The sequence below is a fragment of the Alligator mississippiensis genome, chromosome 3 (genome assembly GCF_030867095.1).
Source record: "Alligator mississippiensis isolate rAllMis1 chromosome 3, rAllMis1, whole genome shotgun sequence".
NCBI lineage: Eukaryota > Metazoa > Chordata > Crocodylia > Alligatoridae > Alligator > Alligator mississippiensis.
The window spans coordinates 28,727,671-28,743,962 of NC_081826.1; the positions used below are offsets into that span (position 1 = coordinate 28,727,671).

General features: G+C 43.6%; 1 protein-coding gene across 1 annotated transcript in view; it reads left to right on the forward strand.

The window, feature by feature from the left end:
- The window catches only part of CSMD3 (CUB and Sushi multiple domains 3), a 1,325,501-nt gene that overhangs the window by 1,268,762 nt on the left and 40,447 nt on the right, over positions 1-16,292 (forward strand). Inside the window, exons 62-63 of the mRNA XM_014603846.3 lie at positions 4,018-4,191; positions 4,367-4,440. Of these exons, the coding sequence (XP_014459332.1) occupies positions 4,018-4,191; positions 4,367-4,440 (248 nt within the window). The remainder of the gene's footprint in view (positions 1-4,017; positions 4,192-4,366; positions 4,441-16,292) is intronic.

A 16,292-nucleotide genomic window follows, 5' to 3' on the forward strand; every position in this document is an offset into this window, starting at 1 on the left:
CAAAAGTGTGGATAATATGTTTTTTCTACATTGATCACAAATTATTTGAATCCATACAGTAACACTTTTTCAACTAGCATAGTTTCTTGGGGGAAAATGTAGTATCCTACTATTCTGAGGTAAATCCTTTCTGAGCACTTACTAAGCCTCAATCATGTACATTGAAGTAATATTAAATGAATGTAACTTTTGGTGCAAACTAAATTAAGCTGGGCACATAAGGGTTAAGAGTGAAACTGGTCTCCTGTTCTTTTGTTCAGCTAATTCTTCTATTTCAAAATGTGACAAAAGATGCTGTCAGAGGGGAGGGTTCAGTCAGGAACTCTTTTATTCATTCATTACTCAGGTAAAACTCCCACTTATGTCAGTGGAAGTTGCTTGCCAATGTGGTTGACTAGACCCTAGGGTGAATCCCTAACAACTAGATTATTTTCCCTGTGTTATATTAAGTTACCAGTTCCATGCAGTAATTTTTTATTATCATAAGATTGCTGACACTGATGGATCTTGCATTGCAGCAGATTTCATTACAATAACAAATTTGTCCTTGTTCTTTATGCTTATGTTCTTTCATTGATTATTAAAAAAAAAGAAAAAAAAAAGAAAGAAAGTTGTTCAAAGTGAATGCAATGCTTTCAAAAGGTATTCAGTTGACTGAACTTGGGAACAGCTTTCTGTTATAAAGCATGTTATGGACATCCTGTGATCTTGACCTAGGAGCACGTAGGTGAAAGTGAATAAATCAGTCTTATCTGCTTAGTTTGGCAACATCTGTTTCTAGCCTTAGTCTCTTCTGTCTTGATCCTGGAATCCTGCTGTATACACTGCATAGGGCTATGCTCTTACACTGTTTGGAAGGTCCAGTTAATGTGCAATGCAGCTGCTTAGTAATTAAGCAGTTTTTCAGACAAAGAACATGTTGCCTTCCTGTTCTCATAGATTAAATAAATTAGCAGTCAGTGCTTGACTCAAACTTATAGTTGCCAGGCTTAAATAAGAGCAGTTTATGACAAGGTATTCTCAAAGAGAACTCTTTGGGCATATTTTGACATCTGGAGCATATTTTCTACTTGGTTGTGCATCTGATGGCATTTTGGGCATGAGGTTGAGTAGAGTCGATTTGATAAGGCCTGACTAACTGTTTTATTGTCTTTGAGATTTTAAATTCCTTGGCTTGCATTCAATTAATTGTAAAGTATCTGAATCCTAAGATTATTGCTTTTCTAAATAAGAAAACGAGTATAAGAAACAGTAAATAAGACACACAAGTTCAGATTCTTTAAAAGTATTTAATATCTTTCTCCATTATATTTCAATGGGAGTTAAAACACCTAAAGAGTTTTTGAGAATCAGAGCCCTAAACAGAAGGAAGATAAAAGATGAGATGGCATTGTTTTTGTTACTTTAAACAAATATCAGACACCCACAAATATTTAAAATGATCACATTATCTATAACACGTTTCTTCAATGACCAGTCCACTGGCAGTGTCTGAACAGAAACAGCCCCATCTTTGTTAATGATCAATTATACTAAGTCCTTTGGAAAATGAAATCACTTTCCAGTGGGAAAAGGAGGAATTCCAAACCTCCTAGTCTGCTGCCAATATGTATCCTTCCATCCCAGAGAAAAATAAGGCTGCTGTGAATTACCATCATGTCTAGTTTCCATGGTTACTTCTATAAAAGGGAGTTAGTAGGCAGCCAACAATAGTGTGTGGCTGGAGAAAGACTTGTAAAAAAGAGAATACTAAGAGAATGAGAGAGTTTAGGTAAAAAAAAAAAAATATGTATTCCAGTAAAAACTCATCAACTATCTGGAGTGTCAGGGGTTGGGGAGATTTTTTCCCCTGACAGGTTACTCAGGGGAAAAAATAGACCTCTGTGTGCAAAATAATGCAGCAAACCAGGAATAGTCTAAAAATGTACAGAGTTCTTTACAAACTACGATCCCAGTTTTGCAGACTTTTACTAATGAGCACAGTGTTTACAACAGGGAGGAGTCGTACCAAGCCAAATGAACTAATTACCAGACTATCCTCAGTTGAAGGTGGATTATGTTTAGTAACAATTTTTGCAGCGGATTATATTCTGCCAGGAGCATGATTCAGTTTGAGATTCCAAATCATAATACATTGAAATCTGTTATCCTGTGAAGAGAAACCTTTGTGTGGAGTCCTTGTATTAACAGTGAGACTCTACAAAACTATTTAATATGAAAGGTCCCCATTGTTGGATAAGGACCCAAGTGAAAAGGATGAAAATGTTATAAATGGCAATTATCAAAAGTAAAAGTAAATATATATGTTTTTAAAAGAGAAAAATTTCATAAAAATCTCAAATCCATAGATGATTTGATTATTGTTTCTATAGGCATGACTTGTGTATTCTTATCATTGATATTAAAATTAAATGTGCTATTGTCAAGAAAGTAGAATGAACACCGTCACCGTTAATGAATGCAAAATCCCAAGCTGTCAGAAAAAATCCAGTTTTGTGGCACAGGGAACATAGCTGATCAGACCACTGGCTCACAAGAACACAGAATCAAACATCTGATAGCAACCAGTACTTTACACTGAAGAGACAAGCCAGAAATCTTGCAACACATATAGCCAGTTATTCAATACTATGCCATGGGTAGACAAAAAAAGGCTTTGCATGAGATAAATTTTAAAGCCCTGGTTTTAAACACAACATAAAGGTTGACTTTCACATTGCTGATGTTACTTTCTGTCTGTGCTTCTGGGAGGCATTTTTATTGTAGTCCTGGTTAGCCACGCTATCTTTCTGATGTTGTCGCTAGATAGAATCGTAGAAATTTAGGGTTGGAAGGGACCTCAGGAGGTCATCTAGTCCAACCCCCTGTTCAAAGAGGACCATTCCCAAATAGATCATCCCAGCCAAAACTTTGTCTAGCCAGGTTTTGAAAACCTCCAAGGATGGAGCTTCCACCACCTCTTTGGGTAATTTGTTCCAGTGTTTTATAACCCTCCTAGTGAGAACATTCTTCCTAATATCTAACCTAAACTTCCTTTGATGTAACTTGAGACTGTTGCTCCTTGTTCTGTTGTCTGCCACCACTGAGAACAGTCTAGGACCATCCTCTTTCAAACTCTCCTTCAGGTAGTTGAAGGCTGCTATTAATTCCTCTCTCAGGCTTCTCTTCTCTAAAATAAATAGGCCTAGTTCTCTTAATCTTTCTTCAAAAGTCATGTCCCCAGCCCCCTCACCATTTTTGTCACCCTCCCCTGGACTCTCTCCAATATTTCCACATCCTTTCTGTAGTGGGGGGCCCAAAATTGAACTCAGTACTCCAGATGTGGCCTTACCAGTGTTGACTAGAGGGGAATAATTACTTCCCTTGACCTACTGGCAACACACCTACCAATGTAGCCCATTATGCCATTAGCCTTCTTGGCAACAACAAGGGCACACTGCTGGTTCATATTCAGCTTATTGTCCACTGTAACCCCTGGGTCCTTTTCTGCAGAGCTGTTGCCCAGTCAGTCAGCCCCCAGCCAGTACTGGTGCATGGGATTGTTCCATCCTATGTGCAATAAGATTGTTCTGTCCTAAGTGCAAAGGTGCAGATAAGCACATTTTTGTTAAGTTAGAGGAAGTAAGAATCTGTCATTCTGAAAAATCCTTTACTCCTCCAAAAGCACAGAAGACCTGATAAGTGACAAAGTTAGACTTCAGGTTACAAAGTTATGATGCCTTGCTGTATGGGTGGAGGTCGAGAGATCAAGCAAAGGGCTGATGTGCTCTGCAATTTCTGTCTGCAGAATGCCTTGTGCCTTGATGTTGTAGAGTACTGGGAAACATATAGCTGTGCATGTATAGGAGTGAAGTATGGAAGGGATGCAGGCCTCTCTTATGTATGTAGACTGTATGTAAGAAATATGCATAGATTTTTTTAATGATTGGTTAAGCTCAGATTCTTTAATTCATATCTTATTTTAATACCTTATACTAAATGGTGAATGCTTTCTATACTTCATGTCTTTTTCCATAGCAAAATTTTGTGGTGACCCTGGTATTCCTGCTCAAGGGAAAAGAGAAGGCAAGAGCTTCATCTACCAGTCAGAAGTCTCTTTCAGCTGCCATATTCCTTTCATTTTGGTTGGATCCAGTACCAGGATATGCCAAGCAGATGGGACTTGGAGTGGTTCATCTCCTCGATGTATAGGTAAAAGGAGATCTATATTACTGTGATTGCTTTCCTTTACTCTCCTGCTATGACAGCTAACTGTTTAAATATTATTAAATTACTTTTACTTTTATGTTATTTGTATACTACCTATGAAATCTAGCTTTTTACTAGAAAGATGCAATATATTATATTGTTTTTTATGTTGTTTTAGAACCTACCCGCACAGCTTGTGAAAATCCAGGAGTGCCACGACATGGATCACAAAACAATACATTTGGCTATCAAGTAGGTTGTCTTTTGTATTACGCTGTCATTCAGAAATCCTCAGTTTGTGGTCCAGGAAACAATGGTGTTGTTTGAAGTGCTGGCTGATTCTGTGGAGCTGGCTATTGTTTCTTCCAACTGCTGAAATTGAATTTAGACTCCACTAAAAACACATCAAATATATTTTTTCTAATTTTCCATGAAAGCTATTGCTGTTGTTGTCACATGAAAGTTCCCAAATGAAAGGGAAGATGTTCCACATACTCTGCAATTGGAAAGAAAGAGACCTTTGTAGCAGTCCTTGCATTTTGTGGGGTGGGGAATGCTCATTGATTTTATTGTGCATTTCCTGGTCAAAGGCTGAGTAAGGACTTGACCGTAGTTCTCTAAGAATAGGGTAAAATAGTTTCAGTCAAACTGGAATTTCCTCTCACTTACACCAGTTTACATCATGTATAGTTTCAATGAAAGCAGAAAAGTTACACTGGTGTAAACAAATGCAAGTAAACAGAGAATCAGTTTGATCACTCCTATAGTAACATAACATGCAGATAATTTATACATGTGTGCTAGAGTATACAAGCCCACACTAGCCATGATGAGGTTACAGTCACCTGCCAGCCCTGCCCTGCTACATGTGTGCCAGGTCTGGAAGGAGAGAGCTTATCTCACTTGGGGCTGAGTGAGAAGAAGAGCAGTCTGGCAGGGTCCAAGTAGGGTGGCCATCATAGAGGACATTCCGGTTTTCTGCTACTCTGTCCTCTGTCCTCTACTGATACGAAACTGGACACCTTTATCTCCTCTATTTTTTGTCTTCAAGAGACAAATAGAGGACATAAAGGCATCCAGTTTCATATCAGTAGAGGACAACTGGACTGTCCTCTAGGATGGCCACACAAGGTCCAAGTCAGATGAAGTCTGGTTGAGGCTGGAACCTAAAAGAACACTGCCATCTCCCCAACCTTTTTTTGTTTGTTTGGGGTTTTTTTTAGCAGTTTAGGCCTGACGCAGGTGGATTAAAAAACAGCAGAATTGAATGAAAGACTTTTCATTGATTTCACTGGGCTATAGATGAGCTACAGTGGGCCATGTGTCACACTTGGGGGAAGGAAACAGAGACTGAACAAGAGCCCTAAGGCAAGTTGTTAAGGTCTGTGGTCTAGCTGAAGAAGAGCAGGAGGGCTGGGCCCAGTAGGGCTGAAGGATCTTTTGGACTGTGTTTCTGCTGGACTTTGACCTGGGGCTCTGCTGCTGTGGAAGGCCTTTACCTCTTTCAAGGACTTGGTTGTGTCTGAGCCAGGACCACAAAAGGAGAGGCTTGAAGACTCTGGGGCAAGGTGATACTTAGCTCCTGGAATGCTCTTCACTGTCAGAGAGGACTGCATAGGGAAAGCACTATTCCACAACCAGCTTTTGAGTACAATAAAATTCTGCATCAGCCAAAAACTGTGTATTATACTGCATGATAATTCAGTAACTGCAATTGTGATCTTCTCTAACTTGCTTAGTCTTTCTTCTCATTGGTTTGATTATAATAAATAGCTTTAACAGGCTCCCATAGTCTCTCTAGTTTTGAGTATGTTCTTTGCCCACCCCCTCCCCCCATTGCAAATCATTAGCAGCCAGTACACACCTCTGCAAATAACAGACTGAATGGCAACTGATAAATAATTTCTAGAACAAGTGTACCTATTGGCAGGATTTGCAGCCTTGATCCCCGCAGTTCCAAGATTAGTGCCTTATAGATTAATGGGGTAATTCTGGAAACACAGTCCAGCAGCCATTCTTTTGTATACTGTCTGAATCTATATTCTTCTTTACTTAATCAGCAGCATATCCTCAAGATCCCTTGAAAAGGCTTTGTTAGTATTTAGAAACGAAATGTGTAAACATCAATTCTTGTCAGTCTTGGTATGATTGCATTGTAGTATAGGGCAGTATGCATCACTCTCACAGCTGAATCAGCAGCAATGAGTAATGCTGTCTTCCCCTGTCAAAATTATGGCATTTCCTCCCTCTGCTTGGTGGGAAGAAGTAGCGGCTACCCCCTCCATCTTTTCTGTACAAGGCAAGAAGCCATGGGTTGCGGACCAGGGATAGTGGGGCTGAACGCAGACCTTTATAAGTGTAATTTGCTGACTATTCATGCCTAGAGTGAAAGGAATTGATGTTTACACACCTAGTTCCACAATGATGAAGGGATGAGGACAACCTGAACCGTACGAGTTATTGGCAGCAGCCCCAGAGAAGTTAAGTTAATAAATGTGCAACTCAATTAAACCACATACCTTGCCGTGTAGTCCTTTTTTTTTCCCTGTGCAACTGGGATAATACTCTTGTAGCTCTTCTCCCTCAGCCTATAAGAGAAAGGTAAAGAACAAATCTAAAACTAAAACATAGCAAGCCAGGTTTTAGAAGAAGGAAAATAAAAATCACCCAGGTTCAGCAACCTCTCTCAATATTGGTTAGTAGACTTGCAGTTATGAGGTAAATAATTGAGAGCCTATGTCATCTAACATCCTTCATAGCCTTCTGACTTTTTAAATTAGTTGTGGCAAATGACAGGTTTTATTATGATATTTCTATTAACTGTGTGCACACTGTTATACTCTTATGTGATTCAATTTACTTCCTTAGCCTACGCACAGAGAAGGATAGGTTGAGTGCCTGGCTTGGCTACCTGCAGATGGACCTGTAGTATTAGCAGTCTTGAATGGCTTTGTTGGCATACTGATGCAAGGAACAAGGGTCCCTTAGAGTGATATCTTTTATTGCATCAACTGCATAGCTTGAGTTACATAAGCTTTTGAATGCAAGGCATTGTTCATCAGTACAGATATCAGGCCTTCGACAACTACAAATATTTCAGAGTGGGGTATCATGTTTTGGGATAGGTTGATCACATTGCTGTTCTGACTGTTAGTGTCTTGATGCCCTCCTGCATTGCTGGTGGGTCTGAAAGGAGCTTGGAAGCTCCTGGCCTTCTTCCAGTCTTCGGGCACTTCACCAGAGCTGAGAGAAGTAAAGGAGCTTTTTACCTGGAAAGCAAACAGCTGAGTATTTTTTGGGGTGCTCAGACTTGTGTGGGCTGAACTGGGAAAAGAGGAATTTCTTAACCCCTTTGGAGGGGACAGGGAAACTGGCTGGGTCACCTTTCTCCCAATAAATGCCTTTACTGATTAAACTCTTTGCTGTGCTGCTTAGAAATGAGTCACACTGGAGAAGGTGAAGTCCTTCTCTCGGGAGCAGAACTGGATTCTCACTTCTTGAGTCAGGGCCAGAGAACCAGAGACAGTAAGAGATGGAAAGACCAGGGTCTCTGCCTTCTTGCTCTCTAGAGCAGAAGCCTGGACTATCTTCAAGGGATTCTCTGAGACCACACAAGGCCTCAAGAGTCCCAGGCAAGTACCCCTAGAAGGACACTCTGTGACACTAATACAATATCTTCACTATGTTTTCATATGCAGTGAGATGCCACTGGTAAAGCTGAGCTGTATAGTTCATCAGAAAACTTCTATTCAGGTCTCACAAACCTGTTCAGATCCTGAACTGACAATAAATTTCCAATCTAGAACACCCAAGACCTCCATTTTGGACACTCTGTTTGTTGAGTGTACTCATTCACAACCTGTATGTAGCATGGCCACTTTATAATACTGATCCAGAAACATTGACTCCATAGTTCCGATTTCTTCCTGGGTTTCCACTTAGTACAATAAGTCTTCTATTGTCACCAGAACTCTGAGCTTTTCAGCTGGTTTCATAGCAGATTTTCTGAACCCTCTTTTCAGATGTTTTTTTAGGGAATCATCCAGTTCTGTCTGCCCTACCTTAATCCAGAGAAATGTTGCCAAAACTAGATTTCTAATAAGACAACAGCTATGCACATCTTTCCTCAGGATTGCAGAGATGGTATTTTTGCATATATACATTTCATAGACATTAGGGCTGGAAGGGACCTCAAAAGATCATTAAGTCCAGCCCCCTGCCCCAGGGGCAGGAAGTCAGCAGGGGTCATAGGATCCCAGCAAGATAAGCGTCCAAATTTCTCTTTAAGGCATTCAAAGTAGGTGCTTGAACCACCTCTGGTGGCAGGCTATTCCAGATCTTGGGGGCTCAGACAGTAAAGAAGTTCTTCCTTAGGTCCAGCCTGAAATGGTCTTGCAGGAGATTATGACCATTCGACCCTGTCATCCCTTGGGGCGCCCTGATGAACAGATATTCACCCAAATCCTGGTGAGTTCCCCTTTTAAACTTGTAGGCAGCTATCAGATTACCCCTGAGCCTTCACTTTCCCAGGCTAAAGAGCCCCATAGCTCTCAGCCTCTCATCATAAGGTCTGTTTTCCTGACCTCTGATCATGTGCGTGGCTCTTTTCTGGACTCTCTCAAGCTTCTCCACATCCTTTTTGAATTGTGGAGCCCAAAACTGGATGCAGCACTCCAGTTGCGGCCTCACCAAGGCCGAGTACAATGGGAGAGTGACGTCCTGGGATTTGCTTGAGAAGCATCTATGGATGCAAGCCAGCGTTTTGCTCACTTTACTAGCAGCAGCATCACACTGATGGCTCATGTTCATCTTGTGGTCAATCATGACCCCCAAGTCCCTTTTGTCCGTAGTGCTAGTCAGCGTAGCACTGCTGAGCCTATAAGGATGCTGCAGGTTTTTCTTCCCAAGGTGGAGAACCTTGCATTTTTTGGTGTTAAACACCATCAGGTTCTTGTCCATCCATTTTCAGAGCCTGTCAAGGTCAGCCTGGATCGCCCTCCTGTCCTCAGGTGTGGATGCTTTCCCCCAAAGTTTGGTGTCATCAGCGAACTTGGACAGCACACTTCTGATGCCAATGTCCACATCATTGATGAAGATGTTCAATAATATAGGTCCAAGGACAGAGCCTTGAGGGATCCCACTGGTCACAGGGTACCATGACGATTGACTTCCATCAACTACCACCCCCTCAGTCTGACCACGGAGCCAAATCCTCAGCCAGCAGATCATGGTGGACCTGAGGCTGCAGTTGGCCAGTTTTGCCAAGAGGTTATCATGGGATACCAGATCGAAGGCTTTTTTAAAGTCAAGATATATGACATCAACGTCATCTCCCTTGTCCAGGTGATCAGTCACCTGGTTGTTAAGGAAATGAGATTGGTCAAGCAAGACCTACCCACAACAAACCTGTGCTGGCTATCCCTCAGGATGCTGCCCTTGGCCAGTCTGTTAATAATAGTCTCTTTGATAATCTTTTCTAAGACCTTCCCTGGGATAGAGGTCAGGATGATGGGCCTGTAGTTTGCCGGATCCACTTTCCTCCCTTTCTTGAAGATAGGCGCCACATTGGCCTTCTTCCAATCTTCAGGCACTTCACCAGAGTGCCAGGAAATCTCAAAGATCTGTGCCAGGGGCTGAACCATGATGCTTCTTGAGTACCCTGGGGTGTAGACTGTCAGGGCTGGTTTACTTGAAGGTGTCCAGCCTCAAGGTGTTCCTTCATGAGGTCAGCATTGATAGAGGGTAAGGAATCTCCCTCACCCGGGCCTCCCTGTCCTGTAATGGGCAGGGCGTCCCATGGGATTGGTGAAAGACCGATGCAAAGTACCCATTTAGCAAGTTGGCTTGTTCCTGGGTGTCAGCTGTCCCATCTGGTTTAGCAGGGGTCCAGCGTTGCCCTTGCTTTTCCTTCTGCTCTCCACATATCTGAAAAAGGACAATAGTCCTTGATACTTGTAGCCAGTTGGAGTTCCGTCACAGCCTTGGCTTTCCTGGTTTGCTCCCTGCAGGTCCAGACCAGTGGAGAATATTCCTCCTTGGAAGTGGATCCCATCCTCCATCCTTTCTAGGTCTTTCTTTTTAGATGCAGGAGGTCCACTAGTTCCCTGGAGAGTGGGCTGATGTGCCCTTTTGCTGCCTTTCCTCTGAGATGGAATAGAATTAGCTTGTGCATTGAAGATCGTTCCCTTGAGGAGCAACCACTCTTCCTGAACTCGCCTCCCCTTTGGGTCATGGTCTCTTAGGGCCTCACTGACAAGCCTCCTGAGCTTGTCGAGGTCAGCATTCCTGAAGCTGAGGTCTTCTATATTGCTGACTGACTTGTCAGCTATACAGTGGATGATGAAGGAGATCAGCTCATGGTTGCTGTCACCCAGCTTCCCTTTGATTGTTAGGTCACTAATTAAGTTGTCCCTAGTTGCCAGTACCAGGTCGAGCAGCGCTTCACCTCTCGTTGGCCCATAGACTTCTTGCATCAGATAGATCTGATCCATGCACATGAGGAAGCTTTACGACCATTCGGATTTGGCTGAGCACACTTCCCACAAGATGTCTGGGTAGTTGAAGTCTCCCATGACAACAATGCACCAGAAGCATGCAGCCTCGGCCAATTCCCTGGCGAATTCGTGGTCAAGTACTTGATTCTGGGTGGGAGGTCTGTAGTAGACCATGGGTTTTAGTAAACCAGAGGGTCTCCAGTCATCCACCCTGGGTGCCAATGTTGGCTTGCAGGGATGCATAGGTCTCCTTGACATAGAGAGCTACACCCCTGCCCCTTTTATCCACTTGATCTTTCCTGCACAGGGTATAACCATCTATACCTGTGGCCCAGTCATGGGTGGAGTTTCACCAGGTCTCTGTTATCCACCAAGTCTCCGTTTTATATATAGGCTTCTTCAACCTATATTTGATAATGCATCAAAATGTAAAGATACAGCAACAACTAAATAAAGATAGCGCAGCTAAACAGACTGATTATTTAGCAGCAACTTAGTAAGCTGTCAGTATTTGACCCTTGATTAATCAGTTCAGTAGCTAAAAAAAGATGGGCTTCTAAGCATTCAGATATCTACAAAAGTGCTACTTTAGCCCTTCTTTAGATACCAGCCATTGTGGCATGTTAATGAATAACATAGTTTCATAGTTGGGAGGGTCGAAAAGGACCTGAAGAGATCATCTAGTCTGACCCCCTGTTGTGGCAGGAAAGAGTACTGGGGTCAAACGACCCCGGCCAGATATTTGTCCAGCCTTTTTTTAAAGACCCCAGGGTAGGAGTCAGCACCACTTCTTTTGAAAGTTGGTTCCAGGTCCTAGTCGCCCTGACAGTGAAATAGTGCCTCCTAATGTCTAGTCTGAAACTACCCTCCGCTAGCTTGTGTCCATTGTTTCTTGTAACTCCCGGGAGTGCTCAGAGGAACAGGGACTCTCCCAATGCCTGCTGGTCCCCTTGACTAGTTTGTAGACTGCCACTAGATCCCCTCTTAGCCTTCTCTTTTGGAGGCTGAACAGGTTCAGGTCCCTCAGCCTCTCCTTGTAGGGCCTGCCCTGCTGACCCCGATCATGCGGGTGGCCCTCCTTTGGACCCTTTCCATATTGGTCACATCCCTCCTGAAGTGCAGTGCCCAGAACTGGACGCAGTACTCCAGCTGCGGCCTGACCAGTGTCGCATAGAGGGGGAGGATCACCTCCTTGGACCTGCTTGAGATGCATCTGTGGATGCACAACAAGGTATGGTTAGCCTTCCTGACCGCATCCCCACTTTGTCGGCCCATGTTCATTGTGGCATCAATGATGACTCCAAGATCCTTTTCTGTCTTGACACTTGCGAGAAGGGAGTTCCCCAGCCTATAGGTGTGCCGCTGGTTCTTCCTCCCCAGGTGCATTACCCTGCACTTGTCAGTGTTGAACCCCATCCCGTTCTCATCTGCCCACCCCTGTAACCTGTCTAGATCTGCTTCCAGCCTGTTCCTTCCTTCTAGCGTACCCACTTCACCCCATATCTTAGTGTCATCTGTGAATTTGAACAGGGTGCTTTCTACCCCCTCGCCCAAGTCACTGATGAAGATGTTGAATAGTCCGGGCCCGAGGACCGAGCCCTGGGGAACTCCACTGCCCACATCCCTCCAGGTCAAATAAAACCTGTCCACCACCACCCTCTGGGTGTGGCCCACCAGCCAGTTAGTGACCCATCTGACCATGTAGGCATCAACACCACTGCCTCCTAGTTTCTTACTGAGAATGGGGTAAGAGACTGTGTCGAAGGCCTTCCTGAAGTCCAGAAAGACTATATCCACTGCGACATCTGCATCCAAGGACTTGGTGACCTGGTCATAAAAGGCCACCAGGTTGGTTTGACAAGACCTGCCCCTAATGAACCCATGCTGGTTGCCCCTGAGCATAACTTCCCCTGCTGGCCTTTCCTGGACATGTGCCAGGATAATTCTTTTGAAAAGCTTCCCCAGGACCGAGGTAAGACTCATGGACCTATAGTTTTCTAGGTCCTCCTTCCTCCCTTTTTTGAAGATGGAGACCACATTGGCCCTTTTCCAGTCCTGCGGCACATCGCCCAAGCGCCATGAGTGCTCGTAGAGCTGTGCCAGAGGTCCCAGCACAGCCGGGTCTAGACTTCAGGAAGGCCTATACATCATCTGGTATAACTAATTTTTGTATATGCATTTAGAGTGTTTACCGTTCATTCCCAATTTTTGTTATGTGGCAGATCTATCTTAATATATCAAACACATTTTACAAAGACAAAATATCTTTAGGTCTTAGTGTGTACCAAGTTCATCTACAAGCTTGGAAAATAAATTGCTTCTTTGAAATGAACTGTGGATTTGAAATATTTCTTCAGAGATATTGCTAGTAACATAGGAAATTGTTTATAGCATTTTGACCATAAACCATTATAGCACAACATGTCTCTGAACTGAAGTAACAGGGATCTATTTAGAACAATCTGTCGTCTATGCAAGAATTTTTAGTTTTCTTTTTCCAATGTAAGTCTTTGTAGAAATTCAGCTGTTTTACTTTATATTAAAGCTTGGAGGCAACCAAAGTGCAGCATGAATTTAGAAAGAAAAATAGCTGCATAATACTTGTGTAAGCTTTTGGATTTGTTTTATAATGTACCCTGTGAAATTCAATCTAAAGTTAACAACCTTACAATCTCTTTTTACAAATATATTAACTATAATATTGGCAACAGTAGGTGATGAAATTCTGAAAATGGGAGCTATATTGTATGGATTTGGCTTTCTTTACCCCAGCACTGTGCCTTGGTCCTGCTCTGGAACAGTAAAAATATAGTTTGTTCCCAAGCTAATCAGTGCTGCTTAACTTCCCAAAAGAATAAAAATGTTATTGAATTTTATGACCTAGACTTGTATACCACAGGGTGAGGCAAAGATAACAAAGTGATTTCCTATAGTCCAGTTAGCAAGTTACAAGTAGTAAATGATGACAGTTTTTAGTCAGAGAGGGTTGGCTTGGATTCAGATCAGTGATGTAGATTGAAGGTCCCTGTGTCTCATTGTCAATTCCCTGAGTCCCCACTAAAACAATCCATTGCACCACATAGATTTACATATGGATATGTCAGGAAACACATTTTGTTTCACTGCAAAGGATGGCTAAATGTCAGGGAAGAGAGAAAACTGCCACAGAAACACTTGGAAACATGAACCAACTACCCTTCATATTCTAGCATGCATGATTTCCAAAAGTGTAGCCTTGTGATGTTTTTATTTATTAACCAAGATTAAAGAGAGCTGTTAATATGAAAAGACTGGTTTAAGCAGAGGTTCCAAGTATGTGGGGGCCTTTGGGAAGATGGCTGTCCCCTGAAATGTGTAAAACTTTCTGCGTGTCCATCATCTTGGTCCCCTCAGCAAAAATAAATGTTGGCGCCTATGGCCGTGTCCAGAGGAGTGTGGCTGTGCATTATATGGCACCGCAGACACATCTGTGGCACCATACATTCAGATGTTCTGCATGCTGCAGTGAAGCAGTGCAGGGTGGGGGCTGAGAAGATTATCCAGGAGCACATCTGTGAAGGGCCAGCAGTGGTGATGATGCTCAGGGGCAACCAGCATGTTTTCATTAGGGGCAGGTCCTGTCAGACCAACCTAATTCCTTTCTACAATCAGGTCACAAAATCCTTGGACTCAGGTGTCGTGGTGGATGTAGTCTTTCTGGACTTCAGGAAGGCCTTTGACACTGTCTCCCACCCCATTCTCATTAAAAAGCTAGGCGACTGGCATTGGTGCCTACACAGTTAGATGGATAGCAAATTGGCTGAGGGGCCACACTCAGCGAGTGGTGGTGGATGGGTCATATTCGACCTGGAGGGATGTGGGCAGTGGAGTCCCCCAGGGCTCGGTCCTTGGGCCCGGCACTGTTCAATTTCTTTATTAGCGGCTTGGACGAAGGGGTGAAAAGCACCCTGTTTAAATTCACGGATGACACCAAGATTTGGAGTGAGGTGGGCATGCTAGAAGGGAGAGACTGGATACATCTGGACCTGGACAGGTTACAGGGGTGGGCAAATGAGAATAGGATGGGATTCAATACCGACAAGTGCAGGGTGCTGCACTTGGGCAGGAAGAACCAGCAGCCTACCTATAGGCTGGGGAACTCCTTTCTCAAAAGCACAGTGACATAAAGAGATCTTGGAGTCATTATTGATTTCAAGATGAACATGGACCACCAATGAAAGGACACGGTCAGTAGGGCTAACTGCACCTTGTCGGGTATCCACAGATGCATCACAAGTAGGGCCAAGGAGGTGATCCTCCCCCTCTATGCGACACTGGTCAGGCCACAGTTGGAATACTGCATCCAGTTCTGGGCACCGCACTTCAGGAGGGATTTGGACAGCACTGAGAGGGTCCAAAGGAGGGCCACTCGCATGATCCGGAGACAGCAGGGCAGGCCCTACGAGGAGAGGCTACAGGACCTGAACCTGTTCAGCCTTCATAAGAGAAGGCTGAGAGGGGACCTGGGGGGAAACTTACTAGTGGGGACCAGCGGGGAATAGAAGAGACCTTGTTCCCCCGAGCGCCTCCCAGAGTAACAAGGAATACCGGCCATAAGTTGTTAGAGAGTAGGTTCAGACTAGACATTAGAAGGCACTACTTCACAGTCAGGGTGGCTAGGATCTGGAACCAAGTTCCATGGGAAGTGGTGCTGGCTCCTACCTTGGGGGTCTTTAAGAGGAGGCTTGATGATTTACCTAGCTGGAGTCATTTGAGCCCAGCTTTCTCTCCTGCCCAGGGCAGGGAGCTGGACTAGAAGATCTGCAAGGTTCCTTCCAACCCTATATCTATGACCTCTGGATATTCAGGGGTCAAAAAAAACCCATGCAAAAAAACCAAGAATGGCATATGTGGGGTCATCATGCACCGCTCAAACCTGGAGCCACACTCCAGCTGCTGACCAGGCTTCAACTGGCAGGATTGTCACTGTTGCAGCCCTGGGAGGCCCCCAGGACCCCAGGTAAGGCTGCTGGGCCCAGCCCAGTGCTGGCCTCAGCCTTCCCTACCCCACCCTACCCTACCCCAGAATGCATGTGGCACAGGCATTCCCCAAGGACAACTAGAGGTGGCACAAGGTATGCTGCTGCTAGTTGTCCCTCAGGGACGAAACATCCATACTCGTTTGGATGCGGCCTATGGGTTTAAGTATTAGTTTCTGCTCAGAATAAGAGCTGTGAAAATGTATTGTGTTACTCATTATATCTACTCCATGGGAAGTCAGTCATATCTTTTACAGTTTGTGACAAAAATAAGATTTCATGTGGTAAAGTTCAGAAAAGTTAGGATGAGATGGAGTCTGTTCCAGCTTTCACACAGTTACACAGAATTATTTTCTTTGTGCTAACTTTGAACTGTTTGGGAATGGTGCAAAGAAACAATCCAGAAAAAAAAAAAAAAAAAAAAAAAAAAAAAAAAAAAAAAAAACTTGCCTTTTTATAGTGCAAGGATGGCAAATTAAAAAAATATTCCTTATAAAATGGGGAAGCGTAAGTTATGCACATCAGCACTGTATTCCAAAACTGTGATGGACTTGTATGAGTTCACACATGAACATAGGATATATCAGTAACA